Source organism: Homarus americanus, unplaced genomic scaffold (genome assembly GCF_018991925.1).
Source record: "Homarus americanus isolate GMGI-L3 unplaced genomic scaffold, GMGI_Hamer_2.0 scaffold51859, whole genome shotgun sequence".
Classification (NCBI taxonomy): Eukaryota; Metazoa; Arthropoda; class Malacostraca; order Decapoda; family Nephropidae; genus Homarus; species Homarus americanus.
In genome coordinates, this window is record NW_024711292.1 from 3,704,931 (window position 1) to 3,722,057 (window position 17,127).

The 17,127-nt window shown below is 36.1% G+C and overlaps 1 protein-coding gene across 6 annotated transcripts in view; it reads left to right on the top strand.

Moving 5' to 3' along the window:
* The window catches only part of LOC121874141 (MDS1 and EVI1 complex locus protein EVI1-A-like), a 30,940-nt gene extending 16,529 nt beyond the window's left edge, over positions 1 to 14,411 (top strand). For 2 of the 6 annotated variants that reach the window (XM_042378398.1, XM_042378325.1), the window contains exons 2-10: positions 697 to 797; positions 2,900 to 3,063; positions 3,964 to 4,073; positions 5,139 to 5,269; positions 7,958 to 8,143; positions 8,638 to 8,751; positions 8,905 to 9,634; positions 12,366 to 12,515; positions 14,077 to 14,410. In XM_042378398.1, coding sequence (XP_042234332.1) covers positions 700 to 797; positions 2,900 to 3,063; positions 3,964 to 4,073; positions 5,139 to 5,269; positions 7,958 to 8,143; positions 8,638 to 8,751; positions 8,905 to 9,634; positions 12,366 to 12,515; positions 14,077 to 14,178 — 1,785 coding nt within the window. In that variant the 5' untranslated portion in view covers positions 697 to 699 and the 3' untranslated portion in view covers positions 14,179 to 14,410. Of the gene's footprint in view, positions 1 to 696; positions 798 to 2,899; positions 3,064 to 3,963; positions 4,074 to 5,138; positions 5,270 to 7,957; positions 8,144 to 8,637; positions 8,752 to 8,904; positions 9,635 to 12,365; positions 12,516 to 14,076 lie in introns of all 6 variants that reach the window. The other 4 variants (XM_042378150.1, XM_042378233.1, XM_042378542.1 and 1 more) reach the window with 4 other exon arrangements.
* The last annotated feature ends 2,716 nt before the right edge of the window (positions 14,412 to 17,127 follow it).

The following is a 17,127-nucleotide window of genomic DNA, read 5'->3' on the forward strand; positions in this document are numbered from 1 at the left end:
AGGTCATTTGATGTAACTTCATTATTCCTCCCTGTTTATATAACCATAATTTAAATCCCCATGACAATGAGGTGGCTACAGTTGCTAAGTTATTTGTATCTCCAACATTACAGTTTGTGTGTTGACAGTTAGGTTGAAGACCCTGTAACAAATCCCCTTCTGACAGCAGGTGACACATTACCAACCTAACCCAACTTAACTTGATGACCTTGCTTTTTGTCTCTTTGCTAAGTTATTTATTTGGATGTGATAGATTAACTCATGTACAGAACTTCACTACATTGCATAGTTCTCCATGTTGTATCAGTCGAAAAATAATTGTTTCTTTATTGCTGAGGAGAGGATTAATAATAATATTTCCACATCCTGTGACGTACTTTTCTTTCACTTACTTGGTACTGTACATTTACTTTCTCGGTCCAAAACTGGGTTACTTCTTGGTTTGCGTATTAATGGCTGGCATGTACTGTACAGTACAGTTCTGTAATTTGTTAATTTGGTAGGATATTCTAATACTCCACAGTACAGGTTCAGTACAGTATTGTTAAGGGGAGATGTGAAACAGGGTTCACTTGGTTTATAAATGATTGATTTACGGATGATTTTCTGTAATGAAACACTGTGCATAATAGAAGGATGGCTGTACAGTTTCACTGGTAAGTTGTCACCTCATACAATGTTATTTATTTTTTCTAGGTTATGAACATGTCTGGAACAGGGAGTACATCAGAGAGTCGTAAGTGTGTATTCTGCAACCAGCAGTTCTTCACAAAGGTTGATCTGCAGAACCATTTTAGGTAACATATTAGCAGGTTCTTCCTAAATCATTTGGGAAAAACAGATGTTAATAAGATTGTGTTAGTTTCATATTGAATTATTGCGTTATTAGATTAAAAATGAGGTTTAGCGTGAGATTTTGTTTGATTTGGGAGAAGTTTGTGAAAAGTTTTTCATTGTGTAGAGACACACAAACCCAGACTATATGATCTTTTATGACAGGAAATAAACTTTGGTAGTTACAGCATTTTGGGGGGTTTGAGTGAGATTTGTCTTGAGTTCTTATTTATGTGAGTTATTGACAAATCCTTGGTACTATACGGTACAGTACAGTGACCCCTCCGTTAACGAACTCAATCCGTTCCAGAAGGTCGTTCGTTAACCGAAAAGTTCGTTAACCGAAACCATTGTTTCAATGGGTTTTTGGGTAATTGGTTCCAGCTCACCGAAAATTTCCTAAATTCAACAAAAATGGTAGAAAAGTTCACTTACTTTGAGGTGTGTATGTAGAAGGCTCCTGGATGATGATGATGATGATGGGATTTAGAATGGGGGTGGAGGAGAAGGAAGAAGAGAAGGCATTGGGGTGGAAGAGAAGTCGCCCCATGGCGCCATTTCACCCATAAAATTTTAGCTCTCTGGTGTAATTCAAGATAATTTTCTTTAAATCAACACTGCACTGCATTATATATTGTCAATATGTAAAATATATTTCAAAATGACCAATAATTTGCTTGGAAACACAGAAAAAAAGCATTTAGTTGAAGAGAGTCTCAAGCAAGATGTTACCTCCAGTGAAAACAGAGAGAGACTAACGCCTGTTTGCTGTGTTAAGAGGCTGGATGCCGCGCATTAAACTAGTCACTTTACCTTCAATTATGTTCAATAATTGTTAAAATGACTAAAAAATTGAATATTAAACTTTTAAAATTATTGAATAGTGTAAACTTCTTGATATTTACTAAAATAGTAAGGAATTTAAGCCCTAGAACCGATTAATGTATTGGCGGACTGATACTAAAGCTGGTTGCCTGGTCAGTGCAAGCGAAAACACGTTGAGGTCGGTTCGTAAGAACTTCGTTAACCTAATTTTTTTTGTTTACTGAATTGAAGATCCTTATGGAAGGCAGTTCGTTAATCGAAATTACGTTAACCGAGGTGTTCGTTAAACGAGGGGTCACTGTATATGAAACTGCATATACAGCTCCTCCCCGACTTACGACCTACTCGGCTTACGACCACCCGGACATATGACCGCCTCAGTCTTACCAAAATTTTGTCAAATTACATATTTTCGAGTCCCAACGTCAGTGATTGCGCTGTGTACTGACAAAATTTTCGTTTGTAATTCACTTTAAAATGGCTGGCAAGCTTAAAAGTGAGAGTTTTGTGGTGCTGAGATGAAAAAGAGACACCCATTTTAAATTTTCTATGTATTATTTAAGCATTTTCGACTTATGGCCTGGATTTGGGTCCCTAACCCCATTGTAAGTCGGGGAGGAGCTGTACAGTACTGTGCAGTATTCATTACTGTGGTATTTTTCCAGAGATGAATGCTCCGAGTTATTATTTCATCTTCTTACCGGTAATTGTACTCTATTTGATGTAAAGAACAAATGTACTGTCATAATTAGTGTACGAAGATTGATTGATACAGTCACTCCTACATGTGTTAAAAATTATGCCCTATCTTTTAATTTGATCAAAGTTTATTATTATTATTATTACAGTGCAAGTGCAAATTAATCCGGGGCTACTGTTTAAGATGCTATTCTGATAGCAGTTAGACACATATTATTTTCATGGTTGACTTATTTGGCACTTGAGTGTTTTTTCTCGTAGGGGAACTTTACTTTTCTTTAACTACAGCGTTTATTAGAAAACTGCATTACCCCCTTGGAATACCGTAAGAGAATTATAGTTGACAACAATACAGTATAATCAGTTTTGTATACTTATTGCTTTAACACGACTTGATTTAAACCTTTGTTCTCATGTGGCTTGCCGTGAGGTTGACAGAAGAAAGACCCAAAATTGATGGACTTGGTGATCCACAGAATCGTTAGTCTCTCTCTCACTTGTTCATTTCCTAATATTGTAATTTCTTTTTTTTTCTTTTCAGGCGCCATGCAAATGGTGAAATTGACATCAAAGGTTTTCCCCAAATTCTGCAAAAGACACCAGAAAAGTTGGAAGACAAGAGTGATGAAAAATCCGCAAAGGACATAGGGACCAACAGTACTGGCACCGGCAAGAAGGGAGACAATGCTGTGTGTGATGTTTGTGGTGAGAGTCATTAAGGTTCAGTTATTATTTTGTGTGTATTGTATAACCTTGATATGAGAAGTCTCACCATTACAAGAGAAAGGTTTGAATGGTTACCATATGTACTGTAATAAAGCCATTCATAGGAGCAAACTTCCCATTCCTGGTCATTGTTCCTATTGTATCAAATGGGTATGTTTATAAACTTCCTCTGGTGTTGGATTATTTCTCTTTATATTTTGGTAGTCTATCTTTCATTAGATCTTTTTGCTTCATTGGATGTGACTAAAGAGTAAGGCTTAGCTTTTTACGTCAGATGAGTCATGAGGGTATAACTTGTGGGACACTTGTCTGTGAGTTAAGGTTACACACACACTTGATAACCAAAAATTTTGCCTTAGTCATAATGAATGTTGCTAGTTGAATTTCTTCTTTGATTCTATTCATTATAGAAAATGGAACAAGGTGATTGATTGCATTTTATGCAGTAGGCATGAAATTTTAATTGTAATCTCCCCCTGGTGGTTGTTGATATATACTCACAAACAAGCTCACATCTGTAGTAGATCTGTGGTCTTCCAGGAAAGATGAGAATTTTTGGTAATGAAGTTCTTGCTGATGGTCACTGCTGAATTGGAGGTGTTGGGGATAAACCAGATGGATATCTTATGGCCTTGATGTGGAAGAACACCATAGCTGAACATGACTGTTACACTTAGAGCAGGAAGAGTGAATGAATGACAGTGAATATAGAGAGAAATGACTTATGCTCTTGGTTCTGGCCACTGTGCAATACTGTATAGCAGAAAAAGGGCTTCCAAGGGTGTAAAAGGGGTATGTGTATGTCTTGAACTTGTAGTTTTCCAATGTTTTCTGTTGCTTTCCTAGTTACTGTACTGTATTTCTCTGTTGTTGTGGCAGGGGAAGCCTTCCGCACAGTGTCCCTGGCCATCTCTCACAAGTTTCGTAAACATCCAGAGTCGGTCATCAAGCACTACTGCCCTCACTGTGGTATGATGTTCCCTATCAAGGTAAGTACAGAATGTACAGTACAGTATATTCAAGTCTTACAAACTATTCGGTAATTCGGTAAGTCACTGACATTCGGTAATGTCAGTGACTTGGATTACTTGTAGGAAATAGCATATGGCAGGACCCTTGGGACCAAGACTGAACCAGTTTTGAGGATTTTCCTGTTTCTTGGGTTCTAGATCATCCATGTCACCCTCAGGTCTACCAGTAGACTACAGTACTTCAAGTTTTTCTTCAACACACACACACAGGAACTCATTTGAACATTTATTTTTCTTATTAAATAACAAAATAAAGAAAGTACAAGTATTGTTGTATACGTACAGTACAGGTGCTCCTCTACTTAAGAACGTTCAACTTACAAACTTTCAAGAGATACAAACATCATCACTGAGGGGGGGTTACCTGCCAGAACAGGTGTTTAATGTGGATGAGACTGGATTATTTTGAAGAAGATTCCGGATAGAACAAACCTGAGAGGAGAAGAGCGAGTCAGGTTTTAAGGCTGTATTAAAGGGTATAGCTGTACTAACTGTCCATAATCTTTTCATTTTTTACAATATGTTTGGCATCTACAAGAGTAAAGTTGGACTTACAAACAAGCCTCAGGAACATAACTCGTTCGTAACTAGAGGAGCACCTGTACTTTAGTTATAAAAAAATGCATTAAATACAGTCTATCTAGAAGTTGAGAGTTCCCTAAAAGAAACTTACTCTATGTGAATTTGCTGACATTCTAGAAGCTCCCAGTGAGTAATGACATTTGCCAGAAGTAGAGCATTCATAATTAATTATTATATGATTGAATACAGTCTCTCCTCGACTTACGACATATTCGACTTACAACAACCCGGACATACGACGGCCATGGTCGTATAAAATATTCACTAAAAATTAAAAAAAAAAAAATGGGTTATGTCTGTTACTGGATTGTAATAACTTGAATATAATCACTGCTGGGTATTTCATATATCTTTTTGTTCTTCTATCAGAAATGTCGAATATATACATGATTTTCAAGGATTTGGTGATGATATGAAAATGTTCACGTTATCGTATTTCAGCTAAATCGTGACAAACACCTGCTGACTCACCCAGGCACGGCACCAAAGCAGCTATACCCATGTCTCACCTGTGGGGTGGCTTTCTATAACCAAAGAGCTAGAAAGTTCCACATGGACTCGGCACATAAAGGGTAATGCTAGTATACTGTATGTACAAATATTCTTTAAACAGCCTGGATTAATTCGTCATTACTTTTATGCATAAGAAAGTTGTTGATTGTCACAGGAATATATTACTGAAAATTTGGATAAAATTCTCTACTTGATTTTGCTGTAATGTACAGTCACTCAAAAAACTATCTTTACTTGGGGGGAGACGACGAATTGCAGAATGAACACCGACTCCTGTTGTCTCGGTACGGTTGTCTAAATCCTTTGTCTGCTGTGTCATGCTGTCTAACACAATTTTGTAAGGATAGTATTTTGATTGACTGTACTTTACATTAACGTATTACTGTACTGAAAATGTTAAGAAATGTCTGACTGACTTTGCTTTGATATTAAGTATAATTGCCAGCTGTTATATGAGTGAGCAAAAGCAGTTATAGATACACACCACAAGTTTTTCATATTATTTTGATGATTAGATAATGCTTTAGTAATGAGTTAAGCCTCAGCTGAAGTCAGTGTGGCTAAAAACAATAAATTTCATTCCAGCAGATGTGAGATTACCCGATTTTAAGAATTTTTAAGTAAACTAAGAATCTACTTCATAATATAACACATTCTCGGTTAGTGACTTAGTTGTTCAGGGGTGTGTTGAGATAATGTGTAACTGCAGTATGAAAATGTGGACCTTTGCCATCTGAGGTTGTTTTGGGGTACCTCTAATTTTGAAACTGGTCAAGTTTGACACATGGGACTTTGCTTTGTTCCTGTTATACAAACACTACTTAACGCAGGTACTGTACATTAAAACTGTACCTAACCCGTCTTTCCTTCAGTGGCATAGGAAACTGCAGATGTGAGTGGAAACTAATTTTGAATAAGTTTGAATCTTTGTAGCTATAAATATCAAAATGACTAATTTACATTAATGTACCTTCAGTTTTCAAAAGTAATAACTTATCAGATCCCAAGATGAAAGGTTGGAGATAGTATAATGTATCAGAGTGCACTAACCTTGCAATTAGGAAGTGAAGGTGATCCAGTGCAGTGCCAGCCACACTTCCTGTTTGTACTGAAAGTTTGATATTCAGTTTGCTGTATCTGCACTGCCTCAATGGGACCCAATTTAGCTTTTTTCTACCATAATTGTCATCTTCTGATAGCAACAAGTATACAGTAGAATAAAGATATCTTATAAGGTTCTTTAGACTTTGTTGTTGAATTAAAGGTCTTTTCACAATCCTGAGTCCTCACCTCAGTACAATATCCCTGTTTTTCTGACACCAACACAATCTGTATAAACTCCGTCAATTCTCTTGCAAAACTAATTACAGTTTAGAAATATGCAAACAGTGTGAACAATCATGGAAGAATGTTTTTGACAACTTTTTTTTTCTGAAAAGCTTATAAAAAAATTTATGTTTTTAAGTAAAGTGCAATACCATTGAAGTGAGGAACAAATACATTAACATTAAACTAATGATGATTTGTTAAAAATTATATGCACATCCTAATTTTGTCTGATTTCTAATTGCTAATTTTGCCGACTGAATGAGTCCTGTCAACTCTACAGTAAGAATATTATGATTATATCTCGGTTTCTTACTTCAGATTATTGTAGCCATTTGCAAACTGACTTACGGAGCAGGCACAGATGAGATGAGAAATTATTTCTTGGAGGTAGAAGGAGTTTTTGAAGGGGTTATTTTATTTTCGCTCATAGTACAGTACTGCACTGTAGGGTATAATGAAATAATTAATTAGTCAAAATGCAAAATTCCATGCACTGTATATTGTAAACACAGCCATCTTTGAATGAGTCCCACACAAAATTAAAAAGAAAAAAGTTAAGTGCAACAAGTGAAGAGTATGTGTGACAATATGTGCTTATACTGTTAAAATGAAACATATTTGTGTAGTAAAAAAAAAGGTGGGGGAGTCATTTTGGGTTTCATGAAATAACTACCCGTAAAGTAAAATATTGAATTATGAAATAATAATGGTCTACTGAATATACTGTACTACATGTATTTGTGACCTGTGTGCATGTTGGATGACTTTTGTTATAGTACACAATCTATGCAGATGAAAACCAGTTGAGAACGACCCAGGAAAGCAAATTTTGAAGCATCGAGTCATCAGGGAGTGGAAGATTATTGAACCCCTGCCCTAAAATATATGCTCTTGAGATCATATTATTGTTAGCTATTAGTGTACAGTACTGTACTGTATATGTATCTGTTAAGTGCACATTTGTGTCGCTGTGGAAGAAGAAATGTTTAATAGCTGCAAGTCATAACTGAAGTATTTATTTGCTGAGGCTTGTAGAAACTTAGATATTGATTTTCCTGCATCCTTTTTTTTCTTTTTTCATTTTAATTCTCCATTGTATTTCTAAAAGTATATATGGTTCTTTGCAGCCTTCTGTTGTGACTCATGATACTAATAGCTGTGCCATATGTGAGAAAATAAAGTCCCCATAAAATATCCACAATTTAGTTGACTGTAATGTAGAAACTCGCTCCCCAGGTGGTTTCTTGTATATACCTGTAGCTGTATATTTGGAGCACTTGATTACCAAATGCTGAGTGTCCAGTTGAAGAATTCATCATTCATTGTTGGTCCTTATGTTACTTAAATTTTACTTTAGCTGTATTATTATGATGGTAAGCCTAATGCATCCACTTAAGAAGTGCCTTTCAATATTACAGTGCAATACGTATGGTTAATCCTATTAAGACCCCAGCTCCTAGTCTGAAGATAGTGCTAAATAATGCAGGAGAAGCACATAGTGTATACTACTGTCACCTGTGTGGGTGTGAGTACCAGGTGAAGTATAATTTGCAGAAACATCTTGGGACACGACACACTGAAGAAGAACGTGATGCTGTTCCAGAGTGAGTTGCTGGTGTCTTTTTTTTTTATGCAATTATGTATTTGATTATTTTGTGCCTCTATATATAACATTAAGTTTCCAACACCATTAACATTTTAGTCAGCTCTAGCTCAGTGGTCCTGTGGGTTTAAATGTTACACTGTTAAAAACACCAAGGGAGTGTCAATATGGGTGAATTTTTATACCTTGTTTGGAGAAAATGTAGATGAGATGATAGTCAACTTTACTGGTCAGAAGCCAAGATATATAGATGATTTTAGACATGTTCTTACTATATACATTTGTACTTCAAGGGGGTGGTTAAACTTATTGAGGTAAATGAATAGATAGAATGATGTCACGTTTTTCATGCCACTTTTAATGTCATGGATAGATATATCGTATTTATATTGTAGGTCACGTATATATAACTTTTGTATGAATATTACCTGTACGTACAAAGTCAGGAGAGAATGTGAAACTCATCAAGGTATTCTGTCGACTATTGAATTACAGGGAAGTGGTCCAGTGCAACTTATGTTCAGCTCTCTTTTACTCGAAGAGAGCGTATGATGCACACAGCCATCATCATCGTGAGAGTGACTTATTTGCCACCAATGAGGAAATGAGGTGAGGTCATAGATAAGACACTATAGTACAATATACACTGTATTGCAATTCAGCCATGCTCTCCTTACAAGTATATCAATATTCTTTGTATAGATCACACTTTACTTTGTATTTTATGCAGAACATTAGTAATTTATGTGATTTCTCTTTTAGGCAACAAGTTGTACAAAGGATAGATCAAGATTTTGACCAGCGAAGAGTTCCCTCTACTGTTGAGCGCTACCTCTCAGCCTCTGCCGTCAGTCTCAATCGTTCTGCTACTTGGCGGAATATTCAAGCTGCAAGGAGGGCTCAAGTTACACAAGAGTCCCCAGTATCATCAGAAACATTTATACAGAAAGATATATCATTATCAAAGGATTCTTTTGTTGAAACGTCATCAAAAGTATCAATGGTGCATCACCCAGAGACTTCCTTAAAAGAAGAGGTTAATTCTCCTCTGTTGTCAACAAGTGGACTGGGTATGAGTGAGGAAAATATAGCTAAAGCATTTGATGATGATCATGAAAAAAGGACTATAAACAAAGGAGTCAGTAGTTTAATACAGGGTGAGAACATGTGTTGGGGATCAGAGGAAAGGGTTGCCAGTAAGAAGAGGATGCTGGATGACCCTGAGGAGGACGATTGTGATATAAGCAGCTTAGGAACTGTGAACCCAGACTCTGTTATGTCCAACCCAAGAGTTATGGCTGGAGAGTGCAGTAGTAGTGATGGTATCTTAGGAGAGTCTACAGAAGAGCGGTTAAAGGAAAGCAGTGATGTTGTGAAGTATATAGACAAAGAGGAAAGGAACAGAGAGACAAACAGAAGTTCTCTTCTGTTCCACAGTGGCTGCCATGTGGAAGGAAGAGACAGTGATGGAAGTGACAGTGGAGAATTGGTGGTATGTTATCTCGGTGTAATTCACTAAAACCGTAGAAATGTTAAATGTATTCAAATGAAGGAGTAATCTATACTGAATGGTCCCTATCTTGTAATTAGACTAGGATATTAGTAGCATCCCCTGTGTTCTTTGTATTATAATGTATATCTTCATTAGTTACAGATATCAAATAACACTGAGAATGAGACTGCTGCTTTCTGTTTAGGTATATCCAATGTTACACCCACTGACCAAGAGCATAGAGATACTTGAGCCACTTAAGTTTTGCTTAATATAGTTTGAATTCCAACAGCACTGCTAGAAACATTTTGCTGGAGACATGTTGGTTTGTCAGAGACCAAATACAGATTATATGCTGTAAGTTTCCCTTGTGAAGAGAATCAATAGTAGATAAATTAGCCATTTCCCTGTGAAGGAACTATGGGAAGATAAACTATATAATCTGACACAATCTTGTGATGATTCATGTATGATGTGCCATCTTAGTGTCCATGTTTGGTAAAGGATCTCTTTATCAAGGAAGCTTGGGTCTAATCCAGAAATTGGCCAACTATTACTCACAAAAGGGAGATTAGAAGCCACAGACAGTCAAGAGCCTGACAAGTGTGAATCACTTTGTGCCATGTTTTCATTTCTAGTGCAATGACATGGAGCTAATTATAATAAGGGGTTGTTTTTCTTATGTGTTGCTGTGATTTCAGATTTACCATATACAGACATGTGGCCAGATCAAGAAGGTAATTTAGACTGTGGTTGCATCATTTTATGCAATCAGGTTTAGGGTTTTATCATAGGAAAGATCCCAGGAAAGGATGATATGGTATTTAACTTCATTTCTTATTGTTCTCATTGACATTTTGCAAGTTGCCCATCGTTTCACATGAAGAGGGCAAGGGAAGGTGAACCCAGGGAAGCCCTAACCAACAGCAGCTGGTTCATCTGAAAGTTAATTTTTTTCATTCACAAACAAATCTAACCTTTAATAAAGGGTAAGAAAGAAATTACTGTACAGTTTTGTCAGCTAACAAGTCCAGAGGTCACAGCACATGCTTGATTCAGCCTGCAGGTTCAGCCACTTCTTCAGTTGCCTGCACAGTGGCAAGACCTCTGGTCTCTGTTTGTTCACAAAGATAAGTGGTGGCTTCTTAGTGCACTTTGAGCTTTATTGATTAGGGATATACAGTTGTAGATGTTAATTTTATGGTAAGAATAGGGATTTTTTTATTATTTATTTATTTATATATTATTATTAAATATTTTTTATTTGTTTTTCAAGTGCTTTTAACCTATTTAGGCAGAGTAGTTGTACCATTTAAAAGTTGTCTGCTCACCCCAGCATGGTTTGGATTGCATTCATGAACCAGTGTTCATAACCCAGTGCTGCTTATATTTTGACATGTGTTTTACAGTACATTGTCTTGGTCTTTGAGGAACCAGCAATGTACGTATAGTCAAGTTGAATTACCAGGTATAGATTTTTTTAATCACCATAATTCCTGCTTGGGGAGTTAGTAGAGTACAGTGTATGTGATGGATTCTTTTTTGAGGAGTCTTATCAACTGACTCCTGTTAGTTAGGTTGTAGCAGTGAGAAAGAAGTTCTGTTTCCCCTTAAATCTGGGCAACTCGTCTACACACTGTGATCCCATGGTAAGAACTCCAAAGTCATGGAGTGGCTCCCAAGCTTCATTTCCAGGTTGGCACTTCAGATAATTACCAAGGACTTCCTTGCTTGTATTGCTCTTACTTTTGGTTAGCAAATGACAAACTTATTTCACTTGTATTTTTTGGCTCTTTCACACTTGTATTTGATAAAGTTGGACGTCCTTTTATGTTTGGGATTTTGTTTCCAATAGTGCACCCATAATGTGCATTGATGATTTGGTCCATCTGTCCTTGAAGGTTGGAAATTTCTGTTTTCTTAAAAAGGAAGGCAATTAGCAAAGAGTTGCGGCATGAATGTTTGCTCTACTTCTGTTTTTGTGTCTCATAGTAGATGTTCTTGTGTTTGAATTGAATTTACGTTGAAGTTTTCTTATGGGCGTAACATTCATGCACATACTGTTGCATTTCTACAAGTTTTGTGTGTTTTGGTAGTGTATTGTATGTAAGTTTCCTTATCCCAACTATTATAAAATGGGACATGCTAAACCAATCCTTGATGTCAATGACATTGCCTGTAACCAGGTGGCTTGGATACTCTCACACCTCCCTTGTATTTGTGGCTTTGGCTCTAGTGAAGATCTAGTCTCAAGATGGCCATGTTGCACCAGTTCTCCCTCATTGGAATGGATGGTGTGAAGGATGATTAGTATATCCAAATAGGTTAATAGATCTTCATTTAGCAGCCTTATTTTTCAAGATCTGCCAGTTTTTAGGGTGATGATTACTATGGAATAATAGGTTAATCTTCAGCTTGAATTCCAGCTACTGTACTGTACCATAGTTTGGGGGTTTTCCGGACCAATCTTGGATGTTTTGGCGGTGCATTATTCACGAGTTGTTCCTTAATTACTCTGTTATGAAATGGGATTTGGGATCAAACCTTCATTTTCCTTGAAGATAAAAGTGTGTTCACTACTCTTGAGAAAGTTATTAATTACAGTCGTATCTAGTGCCAGTGCATGATTTTCATAATTGTTAATATCTAGTTGCATCAAGCTTTATTTACATAAGGTTAGAAAAAAGTTAAAAATCTTATAGTAGTGCTGCATGTGCTCAACTTATTGCAGGTTGAGAAAATTGTTGGAATGCACCGTAATGTTCATGGTCGAGAGTTCCTCGTTAGGTGGCGTGGATTTGAGCCAGCAGATGATACGTGGGAAAGAGAGGAATTTCTAAACTGCAATGAACTTATCTCAGATTTTCTCAAGAATAAGAAGGTATAACATTTTGTTCTTGCAGCTTTTACTGTAATGAAAATTTTTTATTTATTTATTTATTTTATTTTTTCATTAACCCTTAAGCCCGGGGTTAGGGTGCAGTACAACCCCCCCCCCCCCACACACACACACACACAAAAAAAAGTGGCAAGACTAGGCGGACATTCTGGAACGTCACCCGGGGCCTAAGGGTTAAGAGAACAACTATTGAATAAATGTTAAAGTAAACATTAAATATCACTTACTCCAAAAGACTATACCACAGGATGATACAGTATGTATTTCTTCATTTCTGTGCATAAAGGCATAACTAAAAGCCAAACAAGGGGCTGATGCTTTGCCATGTTTCAATCACAAGTCAGACCTTCATTTGACTAAGCACTTTACATCAATACCTGCCCAGTGGGAAGTTGTTTGATAAGCTTGCCTATTGAAGATTGCTGCTACTTATGACATGTCGATTACAGCTTCTGTGCTCCACCAGTTCCTCTGTTGTTAATACAGTTGGCTTTGTATTAATTTTGTTCCCATCTGCATCAATCTCAAACTGGGACTTTTGATACACCAACCAGTTCCCCATTACTCAGCCTGAATAATGGGTTTGAGATTGCCTTCCATTTCAATATATTGAATTCAGTGGTGCTGTCCTTTAACCCACCATAGAATTTTGCTATTGCTCCTGACTACCTTTGAATTTCTTCTGTGAATTTGGATATTTGTCATTACCTTAAATATGATTGACCCTTTAATTGCATTTTTGGGGCAAGATGGTGTAAACAATTATACAGATCAGAGTAAGCACGACTATTTTACCTTGGCTAAACATTAACCCCTTGTGTATGAACTCCCCTCTGAGCTGAAAAAATCTGTCTAATTGTCTGTCGTTAGCCAAATAAAATATATTAAAGGTGGTGTCCCCATGGTGAAGGGGTTAATCTTTCCTTGGGGGACCAGTTGTAGGTTTGTAATTATGTAACTGGACTAGATGCTGAGAAATTTTGTGTTTGTACTATTGATTGATTTCTCTTAATAGGATATTTAAAGACTTCATTCTAAACAATATTGCTGAAAAATATTTTGTCACAATTAGTTCCAGGTTGACCCTTTTCTGTCTTAGGTTGAGTAGACTAGGATATTTTAGAGGAAAAACATAGAGCCCAATAACTTGTGTATTATAAAGGGTGTGCCAAAAACCCATACTCTAAGGCAGAATTCATCATTTCCCCTTTATTTTATCTGAGTTTCAAATTACATGCCATGAACTTACATAGATATAATTCCTTGCACATAATCCCCTCTGAATGTTTCTCAGTTCCTCCACATTGATTTAAATGTATGTGTTCAGAAAGATATTCTTCATTTTGTCAATGTATGAGTATGAACTCTTGGAATGCACTGTATATTTAATGTACACAGTAAAATACTTCTGTATAGTGAATATGAATTATTTAGGTATTTGGTTTAACAGCTTGCACTTTTGTTATTAATAGAATAGAAAGAGCAGCTTAAGAGAAAAGCTTACTGTGAAGTTGTAGTAATTACCCTTTTGGTTATTCCACAGACCAAGGCGAGTGTGCAGAGTGGTGATATGGCTATTGAGTGGTATGATACACCCAGACACAAGAGACAGAAGGAGAGGCAAGTCGAAGATGCTATAGAATAGTTCTTGTTGGCTGAATACTGTATGTAGATACTTAAAAGTGTTATTTATCGTAATTTCTGTTTGTATGAACATTCCTCTATGAGTTAAATGTGAATATGTACAGTGTTAATTGATATGTATACTGTACTGGTATATGTAACAAATATACAGTACAGTATATGTATATACAGTGATCCCTCGGTTAACAAGTTACCTTTCATAAGATTCTTAACTTTGGTTAACGAGCAATCCCTCGATTCACGAGTTTTTTACGAGTCGACCTCAACATGTTTTCGCTTGCATTTGGCGGTCCACCAGCTGTAGTATTAGTCCGCCAATACAGTAATCAGTTTTAGGGATTAAATTCCTTACTATTTTAGTAAATATCAAGAAGTTTATACTATTCAATAATTTTAAGTTTAATATTAATTTTTTCAGTCATTTTAACAATTATTGAACATAATTGAAGGTAAGGAAACTAGTTTCATGCGCGCCATCCAGCCTGGCAACAGGCGCCAGTCTCTCTGTCTTTTCAGTGGAGGTAACATCTTGCTTCAGACTCTCTTCAACTAAATGCTTTTTTTCCATGTTTGCAAGCAAATTATTGGTCATTTTGAAATTTATTTTACTTATTGGCAATATATAATGCAGTGTAGTGTTGATTTAAAGAAAATAATCTTGAATTACACCAAGAGAACTAAAATTTTATGGGTGAAATGGCGCCATGGGTTGACTTCTCTTCCACCCCAATGCCTTCTCTTGTCCCTTCTCCTCCACCCCCATTCTTATTCCCATCATCATCATCATCCAGGAGCCTTCTACATACACACCTCAACGTAAGTGTACTTTTCTACCTTTTTTGTTGAATTTAGGCAATTTTCGGTGAGCTGGAACCAATTATCCAAAAACCCATTGAAACAATGGTTTCGGTTAACGAACAACCTGCTGGAACGGATTGTGCTCGTTAACCGAGGGATCACTGTATATTATAATTATCAATAATTTACAGGCATCCCTAGTTCACATGAAGAATGCCATTAAAGTTTAGTAATTATTAAATAAGTATAGTAATACAGGTTGGCAATCCCTTATCCGAAATCCTTGGGGCCAGAGACATTTCGGATTTCGGAATTTTTCGGTTTTCAGAATGGCTTCTTCTTCTTTTTTTTTTTAGCCTACCCGGGCACAAGTCACTGACCCACATTGGGGCCTGGGTGGCAAAAATATAATAGAAATTCTAGTAATAATAATTCATAGGTCTAGTCGTGTTTCTCACTTTTGATCTTTTTTTTCATTCTTGTATTTCTTTATTATTATTATTATTATTATTTTATTATTACAGTATTATTGTTATTATTATTTTTAATTTTATTATTATATTTTATTATTATTGTTATCATTATTATTTTATTTTGGTGTATTTTTTATTAATATTTTTATTTACTATGAATAATTATTATAATTATTATTACTATTACATTTTCGCCCCCTAGGCCCCGATGTGGGTCAGTGATCTATGCCCGGGTGGGCTAATCCCTGTTAAAAAAAAATAAATAAATAAAAAAATTGCCAAAAAAAAACCTTTCGGTTTTTAGAGCTTTTCGGTTTTTGGAATTTCGGATAAAGGGTTGTCAACCTGTATAATAAACACATCTCAAGTCACCTCATATACAGAATATGGTATATTTGTTATAGTATATGTAAACACAGGTATGCCTTGTTATTCATGTGGGATAGGTTTCACTCATCCTACAGGACAAGTGGTGAAAAAACTTCTATTGTCCTGCAAGACTTTCTTCCTGCTCTTCAACTTGACCCAATGCAAACAGAAAGTAATCAAGTTATGATAATAATGATATACATCATATAATAATGAGACTAACCTCTTTGTCTTTAGTTCAGCTTGTACTCAAAATTTATAAATAGTTTTATCACATCATGAAATCACAATAAAAATTTATGCAGTAATGTAACAAAAAAGAAACATGCACTTGCCCGGGTAAACCGGTGCAAAAACATGAAAGTTCCTTGCACTCATCGACATGTCTCTCTCTTAAATACTGTATTAGAAGCAAAGATTTTTTTCAAACCCTGTACTGGACATATATGAGTTACTACAATACCACTTTCTGAAAGTGACTCTTCCATATTTTAAACTTACACTGCAGTTATCTTTTAAAATATCTTGCAAAGAAGGGAAAAAGATGGAAGTGAACCAATGTCAAGGTATCCTAAGAAAAATAAGGCCCCTCTAGAACAATCTTCGTGTTGTATTTGATTACTAGATAAATCTTCAAACTTTAAAAAGATGAATTATATATCTGTTTGAAAACTATACTTACCTGTATCCCATTTAGGTACATACAGTATATTTACATCAGGTAATTGATTGACCCAGTTTTGCTGTATATGTGATATGAAGCATTATGTGCAAGAAGGGAGAATCTGCCATCATATCGAATACACGTTTTCATTGGTGTCTTATAGCCAGCTGTATGGTCTTTCATGGTTAACAGTCTGACACAGCAAACCGTCCTTCTTCCCAGTGGTTTTAATGCTGCTTTTATGGTGTTTTCGTGTGAGTCTGGTAGTGCCTAAGCATTGCTTGATTATCGATTCACCCCCTACACACTTAAGACAATCAGAAGGTCACCACTAGGTTGGTGAGTACAGTTTTATTATTGTTATTATTGTTTTTTTTATTAGCACCCCTTTTGACTGATATCTTCTTGTTTGAGAGAAAAACAATAAAATTTAATTTAATTTTCATAAGTAAAAACATGCTCAGTCAAATTTGGTTACTGTACACCGTTTTTTCAGTATACAGCTCCTCCCCGACTTGCAATGGGGTTAGGGACCCAAATCCAGGTCGTAAGTCGAAAATGCTTAAATATTACATAGAAAATCTAAAATGGGTGTCTCTTTTTCTTCTCAGCACCACAAAACTCTCACTTTTAAGCTTGCCAGCTA